The 24,571-nt window shown below is 43.2% G+C and overlaps 2 protein-coding genes across 7 annotated transcripts in view; one reads left to right on the top strand and one right to left on the bottom strand.

Moving 5' to 3' along the window:
• Positions 1–1,715: 1,715 nt before the first annotated feature.
• Positions 1,716–24,070, bottom strand: PIGL (phosphatidylinositol glycan anchor biosynthesis class L). 5 transcript variants are annotated; one of them, XM_085878864.1, is made up of 8 exons: positions 22,821–23,093; positions 16,597–16,696; positions 15,356–15,446; positions 12,104–12,171; positions 9,041–9,072; positions 8,061–8,194; positions 4,419–4,616; positions 1,716–2,585 (listed from the first exon to the last, which is right to left on the bottom strand). In XM_085878864.1, the coding sequence occupies exons 1-7, from the start codon at positions 23,041–23,043 to the stop codon at positions 4,473–4,475; spliced, it is 792 nt and encodes a 263-aa protein (XP_085734990.1). In that variant the 5' UTR covers positions 23,044–23,093; the 3' UTR covers positions 1,716–2,585; positions 4,419–4,472. The 5 variants fall into 5 exon arrangements, with proteins under 5 accessions (XP_085734990.1, XP_085734992.1, XP_085734993.1 ...); XM_085878866.1 differs by having other exon boundaries at positions 1,716–2,564; XM_085878867.1 differs by lacking the exon at positions 9,041–9,072.
• Positions 23,340–24,571, top strand: part of LOC147028432 (nuclear receptor corepressor 1-like) — a 319,774-nt gene continuing 318,542 nt past the window's right edge. The window contains exon 1 of one of the 2 annotated variants that reach the window (XM_085878838.1): positions 23,340–23,463. The gene's annotated coding sequence lies outside the window, so the exon portion shown is untranslated. Of the gene's footprint in view, positions 23,464–23,968; positions 24,083–24,571 lie in introns of those variants that run through there. The other variant, XM_085878839.1, reaches the window with a different exon arrangement.

The following is a 24,571-nucleotide window of genomic DNA, read 5'->3' as shown; positions in this document are numbered from 1 at the left end:
AAAAACAAACACAGAAAAGTTTTTCAGCAGAATGCACAGTAACAGGAAGAGGGGCTACAGCTTGAGAGTAAAGAAGAGAAGAGTTAGGACAGTAATAAGGTAAGAAGGGTCTTTCACTCAGAGTGGTTAATGCATGGGAATTGTCTCCCTGGGAAGGTCGTGGCAGCAGAAACACGAGATGGGTTTAAATTTGAGTTTGATAGGTACCTGGAAGGATTGGGGATAGGTGGGTACACGGACCTGAGCAGGATTGAAATAGCTTGAGTGATTCTATAAACTTGTGATTAGGATTTCTGTGAGAGGGTCTCATTAAAAGTGAACATGGTGTTTATATTTATTCATTCCTCACCTGACAACCTTCTTTCCACCAAATTTTACATTTGTGCTGAGGGTAAATAACCAAGGATCAGGTTATAGGCACATAACCCCACCCCCACAAGAAAATTATTTGTGTGTACATGCGTACTTCTTCAAATCCGAGAGAAAAAAAAAAGGCAAACACTACACATGAGAAAGGAGGTGGTTATGATGGGATACGATATAGATGTTTAAGATAATGAAAGGTAAAGACAAAATAAGTGCAGAATAATTATTCAGCACAATCGACAGTGATAGGACCAGGGGCCATAGCTTGAGAGTAAAGAAGAGGAGAGTTAAGAACGTACTAAGCAGGGGTCTTTTACTCAGAGAGTAGATAATGCATGGAACGGTCTCCCTGGAAAGGTAGTGGCAGCAGAAACAGTAGATAAGTGTTTCTCACCAAAGAACCGCCTTTACCCACTCCCCCCTGGAAAGAAAAAACAACATCCCCCTTCCGCCAACGCAGCGGGGGATAAAAACGTCAAAATTTTTTTTTTGCATTTTCTTTTTTGATATAAATTGGTTTGATGTTGATGTGGTGCATGCACGATGGGCCGAATTGCCTCCTGCGTCTAGATTCCTTGTGACAACATGAGATTGAGGAGAAACTGACCTCAAAGGAAATGAAGCCATTTTGGCCCAACATTGCCATGGTGCACTCCCAGGTTAATTTTTGCTGCAGCTTTAAACATCAATCTTCTTGATGGTTTACTAAAGTTTAAATAACCCAATATTGATCGGTTGACCCAACATGTGTGTGTGTATGGAATTTTTTTTTTAAAATCTGATGATGTCCCTGTAACTTGTCTACGGTTATCCTCCCCCACACCAAGTGAAATGAAAGACAAACTTATAGATTGATTAATGTGGTGTTGATTGATAAAGTGCAAGCATAATGGACCAATTGGCCTCCTGCATCAAAGGTAATTTTGTAATACTTGATAAGTAAACCAACGATCACATGAGCTTTGTGGAATCAGATTCCCTGTGATAAACAAATGGAATAATCCTTCCTGCCACCCAGAGTTGCACCAAGGACTTTAGGTTCAGTTCACAAGTAGCCACGATTTTACAGGTCATCAATTATAATTAGCTGGGGCATTGTTTGCACACACACATTGGTGTTTGAAAGTGGAAATGAATTCAAGTTTTCACTTCAAAGCACCTGTATAATGGTGCATCAGAACCTATATCAGCATCAATTGTCACTTGATAACAACAAAATGTGACTTTTTCAAAAAATAAACATACAACTCATCATGCTGCTGTACTGGCCTGGATACTGTCATACGACAAATCGTTACATTTGGATAACAAGGCGAATATGAAAGTAAAATTTGATTCAATCAGAATAATGCGTTCATCTGCAATTTATTTCCCAGCTGCAGTATCTGTACCAAAAAACAGAACAAGCATTTCATCATTCCTGCATTCACGGTTCAAACTACCACCGGTATGTGGGAAATTGCAGAAATACAGTGCAAGTATTGCTCATCCCCTTTTAATAAACATTATCAATGGTTTACAGTTGACACAATCTGGGCGATCAACATATGTAATAAAAAATAGGAAGGGGGGGGGGAGGTAATGAGATTTTTGAAAAGGAAAGAGGGCAGGGTAGGAGAGAAAAAAAAGGAGAAAAGTGAGGATGAAGGAAAGAGATATGTATGAGACAACTGAGCGACGGGGCCCAAAACTGCCATGGTTGTATGTGTTATATGCAGATGGATTTATCTCATCAATGTGTCCCTTTCAGGGAGGAGATAATCTTTCCACGTATACATTTAACACTGGGCAGGCCAAGCACACTTTCTGCTAGACCTGTCGGGTAAAGAGCTACAACCGCCCACGTTCAAACCCCGATGGATATGGTGCGCCATCTACCGTTTGGTTTTTATTCCCATTTCATTTATCTGTTAATGAGAATGACCACAACAAATGCTTCACCTAAAAAGGTAGTGTCAGTCCAATATTCACATTTCAATGATGAGATCATCAGGTCAGCCAGCCAGTCTTGTGTTTTAGGATGGCAAGGTGCATCGTTCAAATATCAGCAGTAGCATTGCATGCGGCGTGCAGGCATAATGCCCCACTGCCTGAACAAGGACGCCATGTTGGGAACCACTGTACAGTGTGTGGATGGAGCACACCTGGGAGGCCTGATATCGCACTGCTTTCAAAGGAATGATTCTGGCTTGTTGCCACTGGAAGGGGAAAGAAGCAACCTGCAGTTAAAGAAAAAAAAAATCAAATGATGAAATTAAAATGGTATTATGTTTATGGGGTAGGGGGAAATAGTTGGAAATGAAGACCTTAGCGCTGTTTTGTGTTTTGTATAGTTGGACTTTTTGCCCTGTATTAAATGTATGTGTATATTGGTAAGGTTGTCCATTGATGCATTGCCTCAGTAACCATGCTGTCCAAAATAGTAGATTATAGAGGGTAAGGCATTATGTGTTTGTTTTCTCCCATGTCTGGAACCAGGTGAGGCCAGGTAAGTATGGATGACATTGGATCACAAAGAATTGCATGGGCTGGGACAGGCCATTTTGCACTTATTTGAGGATGGTGAAGGACGGACACTGTTTGTGAGGATTGGGGTGAAGCAGTCTCTGCCCTGCTACACCAGCCTCAAAGAAGCGCAAAATGGTCTGTCCCAGCCCCTGCGGTTCAGGGCCATGAGCTGCATGGCCCGCGTGAGCCTATATCCTTAATTAGCGGTCTCGTGCTACCACCATGCATGCCACGGGCGCTCGTTGGCTGGTGGACATGGGCTGATATGCGGTTGCCTTAAGAAAAAGATGGGGGCCAATGGGTGAACACCTAAGTATGCTGAGCCAAAGCTCCGGGTCTCTCTCTCTCTCTCTTTCTCTGTTGCTCTGGGCCTTCACCTATTGACTGATTGCTCAGCTGGGACCTATTTGGTCCCTGTTATATGTTCTGTGCAGCTTTTTGCTGCTCGTTTGTCCACCAGCTGCCAACCTCGTGAGGTCCTAACTATCCAGCATCTCCCACTTGCCTGGTTCCCCTGTGAGTGTGGAGCGAATGGTAGTTGTAGCGCCGAGGGTGTAATAATATTGGGAATAATTGTCGTTAAATTATAACACGTTATGTCCGTGTTGTCCCATTCCAGGATTTCCATTTCCCAGTGTGCTTTATTACCTCTGCTACAGAAGGTGGACGGAGGTTATGCTTTCACCCCTGTTTGTTTATCTATGAGCAGGATATGTCAAAACATTATGGACGGATCCGGACAAAACTTGGTGGACAGGTTGGGTGTGTGACAAGGACGAATTGGTTCAATTTTGGTGAAGATCCGAATCCGGACATGAGAATTTTTAAAAGGGATTCTTTCCCAATGAGTGATAGTGCTAAAAATGATATACAACACAGTATCTCAAAGGGTTGTGGACGAGTTATCCCAAAACGAGGTGGATGAGTTGGTTAGATGACAAAAACAAGCCGATTCGATTTAGGTTCAGGCCCGGATCCAGATCCGGCCTTTCCGTGGGACACAAAATGTGAACTGTTCAGCCTGGTGGAGGTATGCGCTCTACCCAGTGCCGTTATAGGTACATTATTATTTAATTCTCAAAGGATGTGTGTGCATCGAGTCCCCTTCCTTTTTGCTAAGCCGATGTTTGGGTTTAATTAAGATCCCTGTGGGATTAAATTAAGAGGCGATTTGAATATTGATAAGCAACATGGTTTAGACCTTCTTCAGAGTACAAAGTGCATTCTCTGCTCGTTACAGGTTTGTTCTAAACAGATTTAAGCTGGTCATCCTCAAAACTATCTGCCTCACTGTGTATGGCTTCCATGTTAGATATGGTTGTGGTTGAGCAGTTGGCATGGGGCTGTACATGTGACAATATTGTACTTCTTTACTTGTACATGCAGCAGATTAAAGGGTTTTCCTCAACATGGCATTTTTGTAACAAAGATCTAATTAACTGGAGACGAGGATTATGCTTTTTTCGGTTTTCAGGGAATTTTTTTTTCCATCGTCGTCCTCTCTCTAATTCCTTCCCATACTTTGCTGTAACGGCTTATCTCACCAACAACTCTGGTACAAGCTTCCAGGATGACTGCTGCACCAAGGCTGGAAAACTTTATCTGGAGTCTGGAATGGCACCACAAAGCTCGAGTTCAATCTTGCTGACATCCCAGAAGGTATTTACAAACATGTAACGGGAGAAGAGAAGGTACAACCAGCGGAACCACAGCATCTGGCTCCTGTGACACATCATGGCTTTCTGCACACAACAGTGAAGGGGTCAGAAATTCCATTTGAGTTATTATGCTACACAACAGAAAACCAGTCTCAACTGGAGAGCTCATCGAACACTTTACCCCACGCAATCTTAAGAAAGGTCATGGGAAGGGTCTTTTAAACTCTTGCTTAATGCAATTCTGAGCACAATCTATATTTCCTACGAGCCACTATTTTATCTGAATCTCGATATTCCCAAATGCTGAGAGAGCGAGCAGCAAATTTGACATAAAATGGTGTAATATTTTGTCTAAGTACTGTAAAACGGAAGGTTTTTGAAAGTTCCAAAAAAGGCGATTTGTGTTCAACAGTGTTCAAGTACGTATGTATTATGACCTGAAAGTCCCTGTAGTGTCCATCTTGTTTCCCTTGTGTACCCCACCCCATCCCTCTCTCTTCCACAGATCCCTTGTCTCTATTCCCCACTGTTTTTTCCCTTCCCTCTTGTCTCCTACTCCCCTTGTTGTGCGTTTCTGTGTATTAGTTCTCGTACGAGCCTCAACAGTGTATACAAAAAAAAAACTCAATTCAAATAAAACGAGGAAAAAAAAAAGACAGAAAAAGATGTTTTGTAATTTTGCTGAACAAAGTTTAATGGCGAGGCCATATTTATTTACAACTAAAACGGCGGCCAGTCTACCAGTTTGATGAGATAGCAAAATAAAGTTAGGTGCCATCATGTACTGTGTACTGGGCATACTAATACACACCATGTGCTGTGTATTAGTATGCCATTGTGTACTGTGCTTGTGCCAAGTTTGAACAAAACCTGACCATGCATGTCTGAGATATGGTTGGGGACACGTTTAAGTAACAAAATGGCCACCAGTCAGCCACTTGGATCTGATCTTGGAAAAAAAATGACATGCATATATCAGCCATCATTCATGATCTGTGCACCAAGTTTGAAGAACATCGGTAAATGCACAACTGAGAAATGGTTGAGGATGTGTTCAACATCGGGTTTTTTAAAACAACTAAAATGGCCGCCAGTCGGCCACCTTGCATTTAATCTTGAAACGATATGATGAGCACGTGTAAGCCATCATTCATTATCTGTGTGCTAAGTTTGAACAAGATCGGTAAATGCATGTCCGAGAAATGGTTGAGGATGTGTTCGATACCAGGGTGGTTTTTTTTTACAACTAAAATGGCCGCCCGTCTATCAGTTGGCCATCTTTGATCAGATCGCAAAATAAAGTGAGGTGCACGTGTATGCCATCATGTACTGTGCTTGTGCTAAGTTTGAATATAATCGGACCATGCATCTCCGAGAAATGGTTGAGGCCATGTTCAACATCGGGGTTATTTTTATTTTTTTTGAACGAAAATTGCCACCAGTCCGCCACCTTGCATCTGATCCATCCATACATTGGTACCATACTCAATGCAGTGTTGGTGCTGCTGACGCAGTCTCCTTGGCTGTTGGGCACGATCCTGGATGGGTCGCCACTCCGACAGGATATCAGCAAGTTGGCACTCATTTTGCCGACCTCGGAAGGATGACAGGCAGAGTCAACCCCACCTGGTATTAATTCAACAGCCGAGAGGGATTTGAACTCAGGATCCTCGGATCCCAAGCCCACCATCCTAACTATTAAGCCAACACCAGGCATGCATCCGATCTTGAAACAAAATGGCTTGCATATGTAAGCATCATTCATTATCTGTGTGCCAGGTTTGAACAAGATCGGAAAATGCATGTCCAGGAAATGGTTGAGGACGTGTTCATCATCGTGTTTTTTTTACAACTAAAATCTTTGATCGCATCGCAAAACAAAATGATGTGCATATGTATACCACCATGTGTTGCCTTTGTGCCAAGTATGAATAAAATCAGTCCATACATGTCCGATTATATGGTTGCAGACGCACGCACGCATGTACAGAGATGAAAATCAAGACCAAATCCATAAGCCTCCATTTCAGACCGAGTCCAAAAGGTTAAAGATTGGAGAAAAAAAAAACTTTTGAGAAGTTTACCACCATTGATGCCCTGTCTTTTACACCACCTTATTTAACATACTGCATTAGTTATTTGTGCCTGTTGTTTACATCCTTCATGATGTCCCAAAAAACAAATTTTCCTGTTTGGAATGATTTTCAATTTGTTTCACTGCCAGACAAACAGAAAAAAAAAATTAATAAAATTACCTCACTCTTCTCCGCGCATGCGCAATCGGGACGAGATTCTGTATAATTTTCCAAATTCAGAGCAAAAGGACTGCTGAAGTGCAGGTTTGTGTGTTCCGATTCATGTTCTACAATGTTCATAATACAGTATAACATTCAACTGAAATTAAGTTGTTCCTTGATCATAAACTGACATCTGTAGACAGACAGACAGATAGATAGACAAAGTGAACCAATTGCTTAACCCTGCTTTTGCTTCGCGTGCGTGGGGTAAAATTGGCGAGTTGGACTCCATTGGCAGAAACATAAGGACAATAAATTGTCTCGGCCAAAACATGAGAGAGGTATGCTAACTGCTGTGAGAAAAGCAAAGCGACATCTTGACACTCTTCTTCAAAGCAAACCCAAAACATCAATTCACCTTTCTCATTGAGATCAGCATGCCCATCAACATTTGGTTGAGACAATTTGTTGTCCTTTCTAAACCACAATCTCATGAGCTAATATCCTTGTCCTTTGGTTTCTGTAAAGCAGTATGTATTTATGTCACCATCACAAAATCGGGGCGGCCTGATCCGCCTTACAATTCATGGACATGCTCTTAAATGGCATTTTGCATCATGTTCAAATCCCTTATGTCTCCTAATGTTCGTACAACGAGCTCCTCCATGCAACCACCGATACACTGCAGTGGCACTGAGAGCAAAATACTTTGCAGTGCTCTATTCAAACCGAGAAGCAAAAAGCTGCTGGTTGGGTTTGTCCTGTACAGCGTTGCCAGGTTACCACCAGGACAGAGTGAAAATCTGTTTGGAGCGAAGGGTCAAAGGTTCACAATGGCCTCATCCTGCCCATGGCACCCCTTTCCTGACAAAGCAGCCATCTGCGTGTTGATTTAATGGCATCAACAAACGGAGCATTCTGAGCACACTGTGAGGGCTTGGCGATTAAACAATCGGTGTACAATTTAATACCTGCAGTAATTAATTACAATGTAATGCATTATCACCCAAATGTAACATATACAGTCACAAAATGCAAATTAAAATGTAAATCAAACCTTGTATTGCATCCCAAGTAAAATAAAATAGTTAATGGCACCTGGTAAAGAACAGGATCATCAAGCCAATACTAAGCAAATGGTTAACATTTTTGCATATATGGGAGATGCTCTCAATTCTGGCAGTCCTTCAGCCAGAAACACACTGCTCAACCCAAGATCATTTCAACATATTGTTCAGGCCATGCTGTTTGCCCTCCATACCGCATGTCCGTATCATAATGAGAATCTTACCAGCGCCTGTCGGTACTGGGAACAACGAGCGAGGCAGAGCAACACGTGGGGTTGGAGGAGGGCCAGAGGTAGTTCGAGCAAAGAGCTGTACTTCCTGAGCAGCGTCACACTGTGCAGACACAGCATGCGGCAGCCTGCCAATAAATGAAGCATGGTGCCTCTAATAAATGAGAGGGTGAGGGCAAAAGAGACTGACAGCTGGGATGCTTGTATGTACAGAGGCATTCGGCTGATATACTCGGATCACAAATAGCTGCCCAGGTATCCAAGGCTAAATTGATGACGATCACACAATTATAGTGACAAAGCATTCAAAACGGTGCATAAGTTATTTATTTTTCAAATATCGAGGCTCATGGAAGGACTCGCAAGGACGGACACACATACACGCACACACACTTTTAGTATATACGGTGTAGATACTAAACAATGACTGCTTTTGCTGAGTAATGTCTCGGTCTCATACAGTTAAGCCCATTTTTAAAGATCTGATCAAAGAAATCAGACACCATATACATTTCAAGAAAGTACGTTGGAGGGGGTAAATGAGATAAAAGGGGGGAAAGTGGAAGGGAATTGGCAAAGAGAGTAAGAAAATGGGAAGAATAGGAAGAAAAATGTGTGATATCAGGTGATATTATGGGGCTTGGGGAGGGAGAAGGTGAAAAACTCTACCATTCTTGTGTACCTAATATGTGTGTAGTCCATAACATGTGTTATAATGCCCATAACAAGAAGCTACAAAAGCAATACAAATCAACCCGTGGATCTTTGTGTATCCATTCACTGCAGTTTGAGCCCAATGAACGGAGGGAAAGTCTCATTGCCACCAACTGACAGGGTAACTGCCATAGATTTGGAGTGATATCAACTGTTGCACCCTTCAAAAAACACCAAATGGTGATGTTGGGGGTTGGGGGAGGGAGTCAAAATTATTGAATGTCTAAACTAGTGGTTTGCTGCCAACATCGAGAGCCTACCTGGAGGAGTAAGCTTGTGCACGTAGATGTATCTGAGTAAGAGAATAAATAATATTACAAATAGTGCATTATAACAGTATCACATGTTGATTAAAGGCGATGCGGTGGATAATGGAAAGGCAAGTGTGTATGCTGATAAGGTGTTCAACCACCCGTTTCATTGTGTAAAACAATCAAAAACAGGAATACTATATATAATCTTGGAACAAAGGAGGGACGGCGGAGGGGGAGGGAGATGGGGAGCCAGCAGACTTTGACAGTTCAAAGGGCTTCTTGGGTTAAATTATGGGGAAAGATTAGAAGAAAAAAAATAAATGAGATGTTTACATCACAAAAGAAAAAGTGTGAAGACGCTTTTTGAATTGCAGACCCTAAAAACTGTCAGTCGGTGCATGAGAGCACATGAAGAGAAGCTTTGATCCGATCCAGCAGCCACATACACGATGCACGTGCTCTCAAGGTAAGGCTCGCGAGCATGCCCGCGGTGGCTCACAAAGCACTGGTTTGTACCCAGCCAAAGGCCACCATTCTCAGCAACTAGAAAAGCTGCACAACCACTTTGTTTGGCTTTCCCCAAATATTCCCTGCAGTAGGTTTTTTGCACTGCATGTCGTATTATTTATTGTGTGTAGAGCTGAAGGTAGGATCCTCCCTCGCATTGCAAAATACTTTTGGACACAGTTTAACACAAATAATGCACCGAAAGGGCAATTCAAAATGAAGAGCTTCCTATAAAATTGTGATTACCGCAATCTGTATTAGTTAGGTTAAGAAAGAGCAGGGAAGAATTACAATATGGATGAATGCGGATGTGTACACTGTGGAACACACAGGGTCAACAGGAAGAAAGCATAGTACAAGTATTTAAAATGATTTATGGTAAAACACCTTAAAGTTGTATCCAAACAAGTTTCGTTTCTTTATTAGAGAAGGTAGAAAACAAGGTAGGAGAAACTGGGAAAAAACAAACAAACACGAGAAAAGGAAAAGTGGAGCAAAAGTGAGAAAAATAGGAAGGGAAACCTTAGGGCCAAGAGGAGTGGGGGAGGAATGTTGGACCCATCTCTCCTCCTCCTCCCAACTACCATTTTGCTAACGCAGTGTGCAAACATGATGGTTGAAAACTTTGTTAGAGATAGCAAGGATATATGATAAGTACTTAGTAAATCTAACTTGTTTGAACTTGAACCACCTGGTCGGGTTGGTGTAGGGCGTAGGCAATGCAGTTAATCTGATTGAGTATATTTAGCTTGTCCGCATGTACCTTTGGCATTGTGTCCAAATCGCACTGTACGGTTTGGTTGCCGTACAAAGGAAAACAAAATACGGGGTGGCTGAAAGGTGAGTTTACTGCGATAAAGCATGTGCATACACAGTCTGTACCATTACATTGATTATTTCAATCCTATTTTTGTTGTTTGTTCTTCAAGCAGTTATTGAGATTAAAAAAAAAAGTTTTTATTTTGTTCTGGCAGGGATGTAGAGATGTCTGAAAAAAATAAAAAATGCCAACTGGTGACTGCCTACAGCTTCAGAAGCCAAATTTCCTGATTCAGGAGTACCAAGTATACAAGCAATTAACAAGCATGCAAAAACGTTTGATCGAATGAGATCTCTGGATGTGGCCCCAAGGAGTGGTCGGCCCCGATCAGCAACGCCAGACAGTCTATCTCTGACACATTCCCCACCAGTTCTAATAAATGCCAACAATGCGCAGCAAGTGAGTTTAGCGTCTCTTACACAAGCTTACACGGTCTCAAGAAAGACTCAGAATCGAAACTGCACAAGCCAGTGTTCCTGCGAGCCTTACATGAAGAGCCTTACATGCACTGAAAGGGCAATTCAAAATGAAGAGCTTCCTATAAAATTGTGATTACCGCAATCTGTATTAGTTAGGTTAAGAAAGAGCAGGGAAGATCAAAGAGCATTCAAACTACATGAGTGCGTTTTTTACACCAGGTATCAGAAGGTGTGGCTCTATTGGACCGCATTCTGTGGACCGAGGAAAGCACGAAGACAAACGGCAATCAGCAGATACCATCGTGTTTAATCGTTGTGACACAAACCCCCACCTTGTAATTGAGCAGGTACAAAGTGATGAAAGAAATAAATATGTTGAGTTCAAAAGATAAAGTGATGTGAAAGTAGAGTATGAAGAGATAAACCAAATGGGATGGGTAAGAAGGAAGGAAAACAACTCTGTTGTGCTCCCTTTAGTCTTGGGGTGACTTTTTCCATTTTATTTTACTAATCCGTCCATTTTTTTCTCACCTTCCCAAACCAAACTAACTCAGTTTATTCTTATACCTTGTCACCTGACGGCTGTCTTCAACCCTTTCCTTGTTCTCTGCAAATTCACTTTTGGGTGACTAAGCAAGAAAACATGAGCTACATTTTACTGATACGATGTAAGATTGAGGCTTAAAAGTACTGGCATGAACATGTGCCCAGAGGCCTTGTTGTTATGGTTAGTCATTGGAGATGTGGAGTTGGATTTTATTGAAGATTTATTGCATGTGGTCTCCTTTCCATTGATTGGTCAATTGGATCTGACATCACCAATGGCATTTTATCTTTTGAAAATCAAGCACTTGCTAAAAGTACTCATCATGCTTGGTATCAAATAGTATACTGATGTAGCCAAAAACCTTGCATTTCAAAACCTCTTCCTCTTGATGAGACCATTAAGAGAGAAACATTCGCTTGCGCCTGGAGTTTTAAACGTTTGCCACTTTCCTCCCACCAAGTATTTTTTTGGAAATGCCTCTCTTTTTCACCCTGTTACACAATGTGGTAGTTTGTGATAAAAGCAGTAGGCTGTGAAAAAAAAAAAACACCCAGTATATATATCATGTGGCAACAGGACGAGAAGGTTCACAAAATTACTGTGGAGCAATGACGCCCAAACCAAAATGTGGTCGAGCAGCTTTAAAAGGTCAATAGGCTCCGTGATGCAGCACACCCATGCAACACAATTAGGTCCAACACAACTGAGTTCAACCCTTGTATTGGCATGAAATGAACTTTTCCCAGGATTTAACACATTCTGTTGTAATAACAAACCTGAATGCTTGATAAATGGCCACATGGTTGGCATGTCCACTCACACCCCATTGGTCAAAAGACAGCATCTGTCATGGGCACAGACAGAGACAAACAGTTTGAGTCCAGAGAAGGATGCAACACATAAGACACCAGGCTTATAGAAAAAGGGAAAGACGCATCTGCATTTCAACCTGGAATGTGAACATGCCTCACAGAGGCAATCACAGAGTCCCAACATCGCCCTACACCGCACAAAACAAGTACAGCATAATGTGACACAAAGCAGATTCCGAGGCTTTAACTGGTTTCCAGAACTACGGAACCATATAATCATTATTAATATGCATCAGGGTAACAACGCAGTGAAGAAATAAATAAAGCCAAAACCATCAGATATGGCATTCAATCGAGGTCAGTCTTGATATTTGCAGTAACAACCCAAACAATGAGTTTGCAGTCCTTTGACCCTCATAGGTTTCTCGCCACAAGGACTTTAAACGGTGTTATGCAACGGTGGTGATAATTTTAAGTTCTGCTGTTGCCTTCACTGTTTTGTTTTCCTTGTTCGAAGCACGCCGATATACTTATCTGCATTTAAATCTGAAAACATTCTGTATTGGCAAAAGTTTAATGCACAGTCTATTTTAAACTTGTAAACTACCATGATGGTACCACCCGCACTATTTGATCAATTTTAGTCATGTAACTGGTGACAAATTAAATGTTTGGAGAGGGACACCTTTCGATTGCTTGCCACTCAATTATTATTATTTTTTTATAACTCGAGTCGCTACACTAGCGGTCGCAACCCCTGCTTGTGTGGTGCCCACACCGGGAATTGAGCCCAGGCCACCTCGAGGTAAACCAGGTATCCTAACCACTAGCACCAGACCATGTTGGGTCTCCTTTCAGCGAGCTCGTTTTGTTTTTATTGATACGATGACTAAGAGATGTAATGTGCTGGTACGTACCTCAACTCAACCTCAACGAGAAAGGCATTGGAAGAGCATGTAGCTCCGCCATACAATGCCTGATCCAGTAGAACATATTGGGCGCAATAATTTTTTTAAACATCATGCTCGATATCGATTTTGGCCCCATCTCTCAATGGTGAAGAATCACTTAAAGAACTAGAGGGGGAGCACTCGGTAGAGTGCAAAACCTCAGCCGCCAATACTGCTAGGTCACTCAAGTGAACCTGATATCCTATTCATTCAATTTGATGTCAACAGTGCTCACAGAGTTATAGTTTGCAACTTTCCCTTTTACATACTCAATTCATTCGTCATAACTAGATTCCTTGAGACAGAAATTGATTTTACGTGGGTATATCCACCTGAAGTTCCAAAATCAGCCGCAATTATAATTTTGGCATGTTTTTCGTTGGAAATCACTTATAACATGTAGAAATGCAAAAAAAAAAAAAAATCGAAATTTTGTTGAAAAAAAAGCTGCAAAAATATTTTTTTCTCTAACAATTTTTTTTTTTGGGGGGGGGGGTGGTTGGAAATCACTTAAAACATGCAGAAATGCAAAAAAATAAAAGATTCAAATATTTTTTTCAAAATGGCCGCCATAGCGGCCATATTGGATTTTGGACCAGTCCAAAATCTAATGGCATGATCCTTGGACCATACCTAATCCCCCAACCAAGTTTCGTCGAAATCCGTCGAGGAGTTTTTCCGTAATACTGTTCACAAACAAACAAACAAACAAACAAACAGAAAGGGGTGAAAACAGTAACCTCCTATCTTTGATGGCGGAGGTTAATTAAAAAATGTCATACCCAGATCCAGACTTGGATCTTCACCAAAATCGAATCAATTCGTCCTTGTCACACACCCTACCTGTCCACTCAGTTTCACGTAAATCCATCCATAACTCTTTGAAATACCGTGCTATATATCAATTTTATCCCTATCATTCAATGGTGAAGAATCACCAAAAAAAAATTATCGGATCCAGATCAAGAATTGGATCTTCACCAAAATCGAATAAATTAGTCCTTGTCACACACCCAACTTGTCCACCAATTTTTGCCCGAATCCATCCACATTCCACAACTTTTTGAGATGTCGTGCGATATAGCCGGGCCCTGACATTCGGGGGGGATACGTTCCTGAAAACGCCGCGATTGTCGGGGCATTGTTTCAATGGGAAAAATGGGGATAGGTTCCCGGCGGTTTGTGATTCTTAAGAGAAAATCAAAAATCCCACTAAAAACTGTGAATTTGCAACTTCTTTGTGTTTATTTGCACAGCTGGTGTAGATGGGTGGTTGGAGCTGCTTTGTATTTCTGCGTGGCTTGTGGAAGATGGTTTTATATTCGTGGCTGGTGGGAAATTTTTTTTGTCCCCACAAAAAAAAATAAAAATGCAAATACACGAAGCATATGGCCACAAATATAAAAACAGTTCACATTTTGTTAGGCAGGAATACACGAGGTCCGCGAATAGTGGAACCACGAATGTTGAGGTCCGATTGTATATTGGCCCGATCTCTAAATGGTGAAGAATCACCTTAAAAATTCCAGTGTCCAGATCTTCACCCAAATCTAATCAATTTCGCCTTGTCACACACCCAATCTGTCCACCAACTTTCGTCTGAATCTATCCCCAACGTTTTGAGATGTTCTGCACACAAACAGACAGGGTGAAAACATAACCTCCATCCACCTTCGGTGGGTGGAGGAATAAATAACCTGTGTTCACACCTGCGATCTCGTCTCCTGCCTACCATCTCTCACCCATTTTCCCACTTTCTTGTCTGCAGAAGGAAGAAACTCACAAAGTCCAACCAAAATCAGGGAGACTCTTCCTTCCAGCCTATCGGTATCAGAGACCGCCCATTAATGTCTCAGCTTGAATGATCTCTTCGAGAACGAGTAAAACTTCATGTTTGCGTGGTAAAGTAAAACCAGTTTATCACATTCCAATGCTCCAGCATGAAGGTTTCTCTCACAACCCCAAGTGGTACCATATAGATAAGAGTTATTCTCTGCTGTCTCTCACCTCAACCCGACTCTCCACTTTTAGCTAAAAACAGCCAGCCTCCTGTTCATGCCATTCAAAGTCGAATCACTTAACTCCCAGCGCTCCTTCCCCCCCCCCTTTCCACCCCTTCCTCACTCTGGCATCCACAACCCCAGCTGCCAGCTATTGTGTGCTCGATACCCGAGAAGAAAATAAGTTCCAGTCATTTTTGTTATTCAGTCAAGAGCCAGCAGCCAAACTCTGGCAAGGAAGGCAGCCGTGAGAGAAACCATGTTACCAAGTCGATGCGGTGTTCCTTGACATGTCTGAGAATCAGGTCCGTGACCAGTTGCACGTTCCAAGAAATGGTTGGATTATCAGGCAGCTCCCTGGAAATGTGACAACAGCACAAAAATGCCCTGTGTCAAGTAGTCCAAAATCCACTGAGATTAAGTAAACAAGGTAGCTGAGTAAACGATAAAAGAGGGAAAAAGGAGTGCAAAAGAAACAGGTCGATTTATAAGTGGTGGAGAATATGGAATAGGAAGGAGACAGGACAAATGTAGGACACAGAGAGAGAGGGCAATAAATAAAATAAATAAAGCGTGCATTTATTTTTCAGATAGGATATTTCACCACTCGAGCTTCCCAGCACCACTTAGAATAAAACTCTCTTCTGGTTGCAGAGTAAGGCTTGCAAAACAGTCTCTATTAAACTCTTCCAACCATGTTTTAGGAATGTTGGTTAAAAAGGGAAGAGTACCAAGCACGATAATTATTTCTGGAAGGATTGCCTTGAGGTATGCACTCTTCTGAGTTGTCCAGCTTGGATTCCAATCCTGACCCAGCTATCCTGATGCTCTGATATTGGTGTTTCACATCCATCCATTGGGGCCAAACTCTGTGCAGAGCGTTGATACTGTCTAAGCAGTCTCCTTGGCTATTGGGCACAATCCTGGCCAGGTCACCACTCCGACACAGGATACCAGCAAGTTGGCACTCATTTTCCAACCTCAGAAGAATGATTGGCAGAGTCAACCCCACCTGGAATTAATTCAACAGCCGAGTGGGGTTTGAACTCAGGATCCTAGGATCCCAAGCCCACCACACTAACCATTAAGCCAACACCAGGCATGTTTCACAGGCAGGGTGATACAATGTGCATGCCGTCCCTTGGATGGACGTTAAACGGGATGATCCGTCTGTGAGCACTGGGGGCATTGGTGGCAGTTAAACATCTCACTGTTTTTCATGAAGAGTAGGTGAGTTATCGCTGGCAACCTGAACAAAGTACAAATCCTAACCAAAACCAGCTCCAGCTTAACACGAGGCTTGGCCAGCTGGTTCGTGAAAGACTTGGGCTATAGACATTCTCCAACCGAGCCCAAGAGGAGGTGGGAATAATTGGGGCCATTGAAGAAGTAGTCGTAGTATTTACACAACACCTTAATTGAAAGGTAAACGATACCTCGATTGATTTACTCACCCGTGTAAAGGCAGCACAGTAAGCTTGTGCAGCGAACAATTGCGTCCGATTACCTGTGATCTATAATGGTGACATTGGAAGGTGAAACTCCTAACACGTGACAGCTTCTGAGCAATTCCTTCTTCCGAACTTCAGCTTCATTGCGGTAATTGCCTGAAGATATGATGAATTTAAGTTGCATCAACTTTTACATTTTTAATAAAGGCAACATAAAAACTTGTCATTGACATCAACGAACAACTTTAATGTCATGCGAGAACCTTTCCTATTCCCACGCAAAGCAGGTTTGCAAAACTCATCTCTCATAAACATGTCAAAGTTCACATGGAAATGTACCACACATGTTGCTGGTCTTTATGCACTCTGGCACAACTCAGAGTAGTCAATCAACAACTACCTCTTAAATGGAACAATCAATCATTTCCACGTTTTGGGGTCTGCCAGAGAAAGTTTTTGGCCCGAGTCATTTCACGAACCGGCTGGCCAGACTTGACGATGGACACAAGATGATTTGGACAGGAATTTGTAATTTGTTCAGGGTGCCAGCGATAACTCAGCTGCACTTCACGAAATATATTGTGGGATCTACGACGTCCACCCACTGACCCCAGCAGGTGGGAAACCCGGCTTAACGCCCACCCGAGAACGGCACATTGTGAGACACCATTCGGACAGTTTATATAGTAAGGTCGGGGATCAAACCCAGACAGCTCAAAGGTAATTGCACAACCTCAGCACCAACTTGTCAGTACTCAAGAAAATGTAAAAAATAAAATCCATGTTCTGATACTTGTGGATTTAATCCTCATTCGTCTTCACTCAGTGGTTTGTGTTTATGGGCTTTAAATAGAATTTTAATGAAAACCTGTTTCCTTGCAATGCCTCTTCGTTGCTGACAATTACTAAATGTTGGGTTACCCCCTCATGAGGGAAAACTTTACAACAGGTGTAGTCTATTCTCATATATATAGTATGTACGTACATGTATATATGTGTATGTATGTAGGTGTGCATGTATGAATGCGTGTATGTGTGTGTGTATATGTATGAATGTGTATGTACATACGTGTATGTATGTATGTATGTAAGTATGTATGTGTATATGTATGTATGTGCATATGTATGTATGTGTTCATGTGTGTATATGTATGTGTATGTATGTATGTATGTGTGTGTATATTGTTGCGGGCCGAGGGGGGGGGTCGGGTGAGACCACTGGGTGGGGGAAACTATGTCGGTTCCCACTAGACTCCCCGGAATTGTAGGCCGTCGCACACGGATAATTCCAGGACGCAGCGGGTCTCTTAACCAACCGTGGACGCCAATAACTCAACCGCGTGATCTAAGGTCCTCCCTTCTATGTGTTAATCGGGTTACCTAAATAATCACGTGGTTTAATTACCGGGGAAACACGCCCTCAGTACGCCTTGTCCGAACCGGATCACTCTACCGGACCGGATCGGATGCAGCCGAGCGACACTGCCAAGGCCGTACCGGCTAAAAGGAACGGATCGTTTCGAAATAAAGTCCCGGCTAAACTTGGATTCGGACCATCCTGGTTCAAGTCCAGTGAATAACTTGAAATGGTACAAAGCTAAGCGGTAAACTGCCAAAGGTTAAAAAAAAACAACGTTTAGGAGACCAAAAACTGAAAAATAATGTAAATTTCAGAGTTGTTAAAAAAGGCCCTTTTCAGGGGACCAGGAATGGGTTAGCAACTCCAGCTGTTCTGCAGCAATGGAAGTAAATTAAGCCTTGAAAGTTGATGCAAACAATTCCTCCAGGTGTCCCAACTTTTGTTGATTCGTTACAAACCCTCTGTCTGTATAAAAGCAGTGTTGGAACAGACTGTGTTGCTACACCCTCTGAAGCATTATTTGGACAATATTTCACTGCAGGTAGTAGTATATTGCTATAATAATGGTCTGGCAGACCCAAAGCCACAACACAATCAGAAGAGAAGTTTCTGAGAGTCAACAGCTTGCGTGATAGGTGGCTCACAGGACAGCAGCTTCAAGCACAGCTTACCACTGGTCGAAGTAAGGAAGTCTCAGTTTCAACTGTGAAGAGAAGACTTCGAGCTGCAAGTTTGACAGGTCGAGTGGCAGTAAGAAACCCATTGCGAGGATGGAAAAATAAGAAAAAGAGGCTTGCCTGGGCCATGAAGCACCGCCAGTGGACTACCGATAACTGGAAGAAGGTCTTATGGACAGATGAATCAAGATTTTAAATCTTCGGTTCATCACACAGGGTTTTTGTACGCCTTCGAGTAGGCAAAAGGATGGTTCCTCAGTGTGTGACACCAACTGTCAAACATGAAGGAGGAAGCGTGATGATCTGGGGATCTTTTTCTGGATCCAGAGTCGGCGACTTGCACCCTGAAAAAAAGGGCTGCCACAGCATTTTGCAGCACCATGCAATACCCTCTAATATTCACCTAGTTGGTCAGGGGTTCATCCTACAGCAAGATAACGACCCAAAACATACCTCCAGGCTATGTCAGAACTACCTTGGAAGAAAAGAACAAGATGGTAGGCTTCAAATAATGGAATGGCCAGCACAGTCTTCAGACTTAAACCCCATCGAGCTGGTTTGGGATGAACTGGACCAAAGGGTGAAAGCAAAGCAACCTACAAGTGCAACACATTTGTGGGAACTTCTGCAACAGTGTTGGGAAGAACTTTCCGAACAATATTATGATTTCCATTGTAGAAAGAATGCCACGAGTATGTTCGGCTGTTATATTTGCAAAAGGTGGCTACTTTGATGAGTCAAAAATTTCGATTAAATTTTGTTCAACAAAACGATTCCATGATTTCTTTTTCATCTGCAATTGTTTATTTGTTCTATGCTTTAATTCCAGAGTACATTGAAACATTAAACTGCTTAAATTTCAGTAAAAACTGGAAAAATGGGGGTGTTCTAAAACTTTAGACTGGTAGTGTGTATTTGTATGTGTCTGTTTATGTATATATGTATGTGTATGTGTCTGTATATGTATGCGTCTGTATATGTATATGTCTGTATATGTATATATGTATGTGTCTGTATATGTATATATGTATGTGTCTGTATATGTATGTATGTATGTGTATGTGTCTGTATATGTATACATGTATGCATGTGTATGTGTGCATGCAGGATGTGTATATCTATATGTATGAATGTACATATATGTTTGTATTATGTTATCAGAGTACCATGGATTGCATTTTTACCCTCATTGAAGGAGAGGGCATTGTGTTTGGGTCCGTTTGTTTGTTTGTCTGTCTGCACAGAACGTTCGTGTTTTCCTCTGCAACCGCGTGTTGGATTGAGGTGACATTTATAAAAACCATGTTGTAAAAACGGAAAAGCTTTGGATGTCTTTTCTCTGAAACTGCACCAAGGAAAAAAAACTTGAAACTTGGCACAAAGCAAGTACTCCTTATGGGGAATGTGATTTTTAATGACATCGGTGACGTCGTTATGACATCATAATTGCATATGTAGAACACTACATCCGATCAGCATGAAATTTTTTGAGGGTCATCTCGGGATAAAATAGTCCACAGAAAACTTTTGATGTCATCAATCACGTGATTCAACAGTCATATTGTTTAACAAAAATTTTTTAAAAACCTTCAAAAACCTTCTCTGAAGTGGCTGAACAGATCAAGGCGAAACTTTATACACTTATATGACCACCTGTCCATGAGTAACAAAAAGTTAACAGATGTGACATCATAGGTCACATGGTTTGGCAGCCATATTGGATTTACCCTAAAACTGATAAAAAAAAAATCTTCTCCAGAACAGCTGGACAGATCGACGGGAAACTTCACACAAATGTTCCCCAAGCCTTGGGTGTACAATTTTGTTGAGGAATAATTGATTGGTCACATGTTTTGGCAGCTATATTGGATTGTGGAGGAATTAAAAAAAAATCATATTTTTCTCTGGAACTGCTGAATCAATCGACACGAAACCTCACATTTATGATCTCATAGTGATGGGGAATAGATGTTTTAAATTTCAACTTGATAGGACACATGGTCTGGCAGGCAGAATTATTTAGTTTTTAATATGGGTTCTATTTTTTCTTTTTGAATCAGGCTCACTTGGCTGTGCCTGGACATACATACATACACATACATTTTGAGGGTAGAGTGGCAGCAGCTGAAATGTGAATCCTATCCAGGTTCCTCCTGATGACTTCATCTTTGCGTTTTGCTTGTTCGGGTTCCTTCTGAATACTCTGATGCAGGACTGTACGTATTTGGTCTTACATTTGATTACCTCTGCCACCGAAGGTGAAGGAGGTTATGTTTTCACCCCTTTCTGTCTGTTTGTTTGTGTACAGGATATCTCAAAAAGTTTTGGATGGATCCGGATGAAATTTGGTGGGCAGGATGGGTGTGTGACAAGGACGAACTGATGAGATTTTGGTGAAGATCCGGATCCAATTCCAATAATTTTTTAAGTGATTCTTCACCATTGAGAGATAGGGCGATACTGATAAAGAGCACGGTATCTCAAAAAGTTGTGGACAGATTCGGATGAAACTTGGTGGGCAGGTTCGGTGTGTCGCAAGGACGAATTGATTAGATTTTGGTGACGATCCGAATCCAGATCTGGATACGATTTTTATTTAATTTTAAAAGTGATTCTTCACCATTGAGAGATGGGGCCAAAAAGGATATCGTACTGTATAGCACGATATTTCAAAAAAGTTGTGGGCCCAACATGTTCTCGTGGCTCAGGCATTACGTGGCGGAGGTATGCGCTCTACCAAGAGCCCTTCTAGTTTGAATTGAATTTATTTTAATCCCATTCTAAATTCAATTGAATAATAATAAAATAAAATTTCACGGGTCAGGGTCAGGTGTCCGATCACAGCGGGACGTCTTGGCACCCAGTCATCACTGCCAGCAGTTATAAAGTGGCAGTTCTGATGATGTGTCTTATTAATTACATAACACACCAGCACACAAACACAACACAAAACAAGTTCTGGCAAGGGTCTGCAATCTCTGATTGGTCTTTAGTTCATAAATTAAAAATGAGTACTGTGCATGACTTTTTACAGGAAACTTAAGCTCGAATTGTGAAGACACATGTGCACACAAATGTTTAAAATTCAAAACTCAATGGACAATATAATGCAATCAATGGACTAATTATGATTATGCAAACGATAAGGCGCGAATACATTTCGGGCCGATTGTATCGTATCATTGAATGGAAACGAAGTGCAGGGTGACCCCAAAAAGTGGGCCGCGGGAAGAGTTTAATAACCTTCACAGATTTCATTCAATCCTTTTCATTTTTCTGGAGGTCTGAACTGACTTAAAGGGGGAGTGTATCTGCCAAGTTTCTTGAATCTGTGATATTTCACACATCATGTCATGTACGCCTGAAGAAAAGTCATTTTCTGCAAAAAAACAAAACAAAAAAACCATTCATTCTTACAGACAAGACACCCGTTCTGTGTGCATCTTGCAACAAGGAAAGCACCCAACAAGTCTCAGATTAAAAAGTTTTTGAAAAGATTCATATTCAGTGTGGCACAGACTATTCACCAAACAGAGGAGGCAGTGTGACCACTCCTTGGCTTTTTTTCACAAGATCTTGGCTATTCGTTGTTCACCTTGGCGTCTTGGTTTTTTTTATTATCATCACTTTTCCGAAAACTTGTAAATTCTTGGCTTTTTTTTTCATTGGCTCACCTTGGCATTTATGAAAATGAGGAGCGGTCACACTGAGAGGAGGCCAATCTGCCCGACCAAAAATCAGCAAGGTCACCCGAGAATATCGCTGTCGTTTGCTCGACTCGGTCGCTCGTAATCTCAAGAAATCTCTTTGTCACCGCCGTCAAGAGCTCAACATCAGCGAAGAAAGCTTGAGAAGAATTCTGATAACGGTGCAGACAAGACATCAGAAGCTTTGCTCAACGTGAGGCCCTCTCTCTCTCCCTCTCTCTCTCTCTCCCTCTCTCTCTCTCCCTCTCTCTCTCTCTCTCTCGATTGAGTGAGAAGGTGCCAACTTGGAGCACATAAATCAAACGTTGACGTCATCAGTAATTGAATTGTCCAAATTTGTTTGTAGACAACTGAAATTTTCAGTGATATCTTAACGACGAGTGAGGAACATAATCTGCAAATTTTGTTAAGTTTGATTGGATAATATTAATGTTATTTAACTTTTTTTGGGGGGGGGGGGTCACCCTGCAGTTTAATTGACGACGCGATCGAGCGGGATTCGAACCTCACAGCCTGTGCTCTTCAGGTCCCCTCACCAGTTGATAGGCAGAGCATGAATAGCGAGCAGCGGCGGCGAAGCAGCTCCAGCACGGTGGGCGCGAAGAACATGCACTCGTCGTCGGGGTGTGCGGTGACCAGGAGGGTGCGCGGCGTGCTCACCAGAAGGTCGTGAGCGGTCCGCGCGCTCCGGGCCCACAACAAGACCAGCAGCAGCAGCAGCAGCACCACAAACACAAACACCACAACCACTCCGGGCATGTTTCCTTCCCCTCGAACCGCAAAAAAGCTCGGTTCCTTACGGATTGCGAGAAGCAGGAGTGAAAAGCATTCCCGCTCGTACCCACACCAACACAACAATGGAGACGCGCCTCTCGAACCAGGCAGAGTTCGCTCCGCCAAGAGGAGCCGGCGTTTTGAAGGCCCGATTACCGCCTGAGGCCCTCGAAATGGGCTCCTGGCGCCGCCGCCGCACGCGACTCCTCACGGTGCTCACGACTCCGCTCCCGCCGCTTCGTGTCGCGCCGCGATCCTCGGCCTCGGCCTCGTGGCTCGTTCGTTGTTTCGCGCATGCGCAAACGGGCCCGCAAACACAAACCGGCAAGATGGCGGCGCGGGCCTGGCCCGGCGGCGGCCGCTGCTGCTGCTCCTGCCGCTGACGGCCCCTGTTCTCCAGTCTCGGTAAGGCCGTACGGCGAAGCGGTGTCGCGTCTCGGAAAGCGCCGACAGCCCTCGTCTGACGGCCGCGCTCGGTTCCCGCCGAACACAAGGCCCGACGGTCATTTTCCTCTCCCAGCAAGCGCACCCGTGTCTGGCGCAGGGAGCGAAGGGTCTGAGGGTCCAGGTGCAGTCCTGAGGGAGAGGCGACTCTGCGGATTTGTGTCGGAGGCTGTTGCAGGGCTCGTTTGATGCCAACTCGCTCGGTTTGTCCTTTTTGAAGGAGGGACGACGATGACGGAGCGCTTGTTGACTTGGACGGTGAAAGGTTTTCCACGTTGAGTGTTCCACTTCGAGGAAACGGTAAAACGTCCTCTCGACAACATATCGTCCTCGTTTCGGTTAAAACGGTCCCCAGGGGTAACCACCCTCCCCTCGTCCCATGTTGGGGGGGGGGGGTTCTGTGGTAGCAATGCGGAGCCAGCGAACGACCGCAACCTCGGGTTGTTGTTGTTGTTGTTGTTGTTGTTAGTCGTTGATAGGCCCGAGTTCTCGGACCGACCTCCTCCCCCCCCCACTCCCCCAACAAGGATCCACGTTGGACGAGCTCTTCCATGCCAGGATGATTATCAAGTCGCGGCTCGTACGTTCCCCGCCCTCGGGACCACATTCCAGGGATTGTGTCGGCCTTGTTCAGGGTCCTTCATGTTCGGCCGCGTCCTGCGCTTCGTTTGCCCTTTTTTTGTTTGCGCCTTGAGGACGACGAGCGTGTCCGTTTTCCCGTTCGAAACGACCTTTCGTACGTGTGCGTCTCCGAGTGCCGGTCGGGTCACACAGACCTCGACGGTGTGGATCGCCTGGCGAGTTAGGCCTAGGAATCCGGTGTGTGTGTGTGTGTGTGTGTGTGTGTGTGTGTGTGTGTGTGTGTGTGTGTGTGTGTGTGTGTGTGTGTGTGTGTGTGTGTGTGTGTGTGTGTGTGTGTGTGTGTGTGCGTGCGTGTGCGCGTGCCGTTTTGGGTCGTGCCACCACAATATGGCTGCTTGTTCGCGTCGGTGTCTCCGGCATTTGGGATCGAACGGTGACGATTGTGCTGTGAGTTCCGACGCCGAATGGGTACAAACCCCGGGAATCG

This window comes from Eptatretus burgeri, chromosome 4 (genome assembly GCF_056783735.1).
Source record: "Eptatretus burgeri isolate ZD-2024b chromosome 4, Ebu_testis_v1, whole genome shotgun sequence".
NCBI lineage: Eukaryota > Metazoa > Chordata > Myxini > Myxiniformes > Myxinidae > Eptatretus > Eptatretus burgeri.
This window is presented reverse-complemented; position numbering and strand designations above follow the sequence as displayed.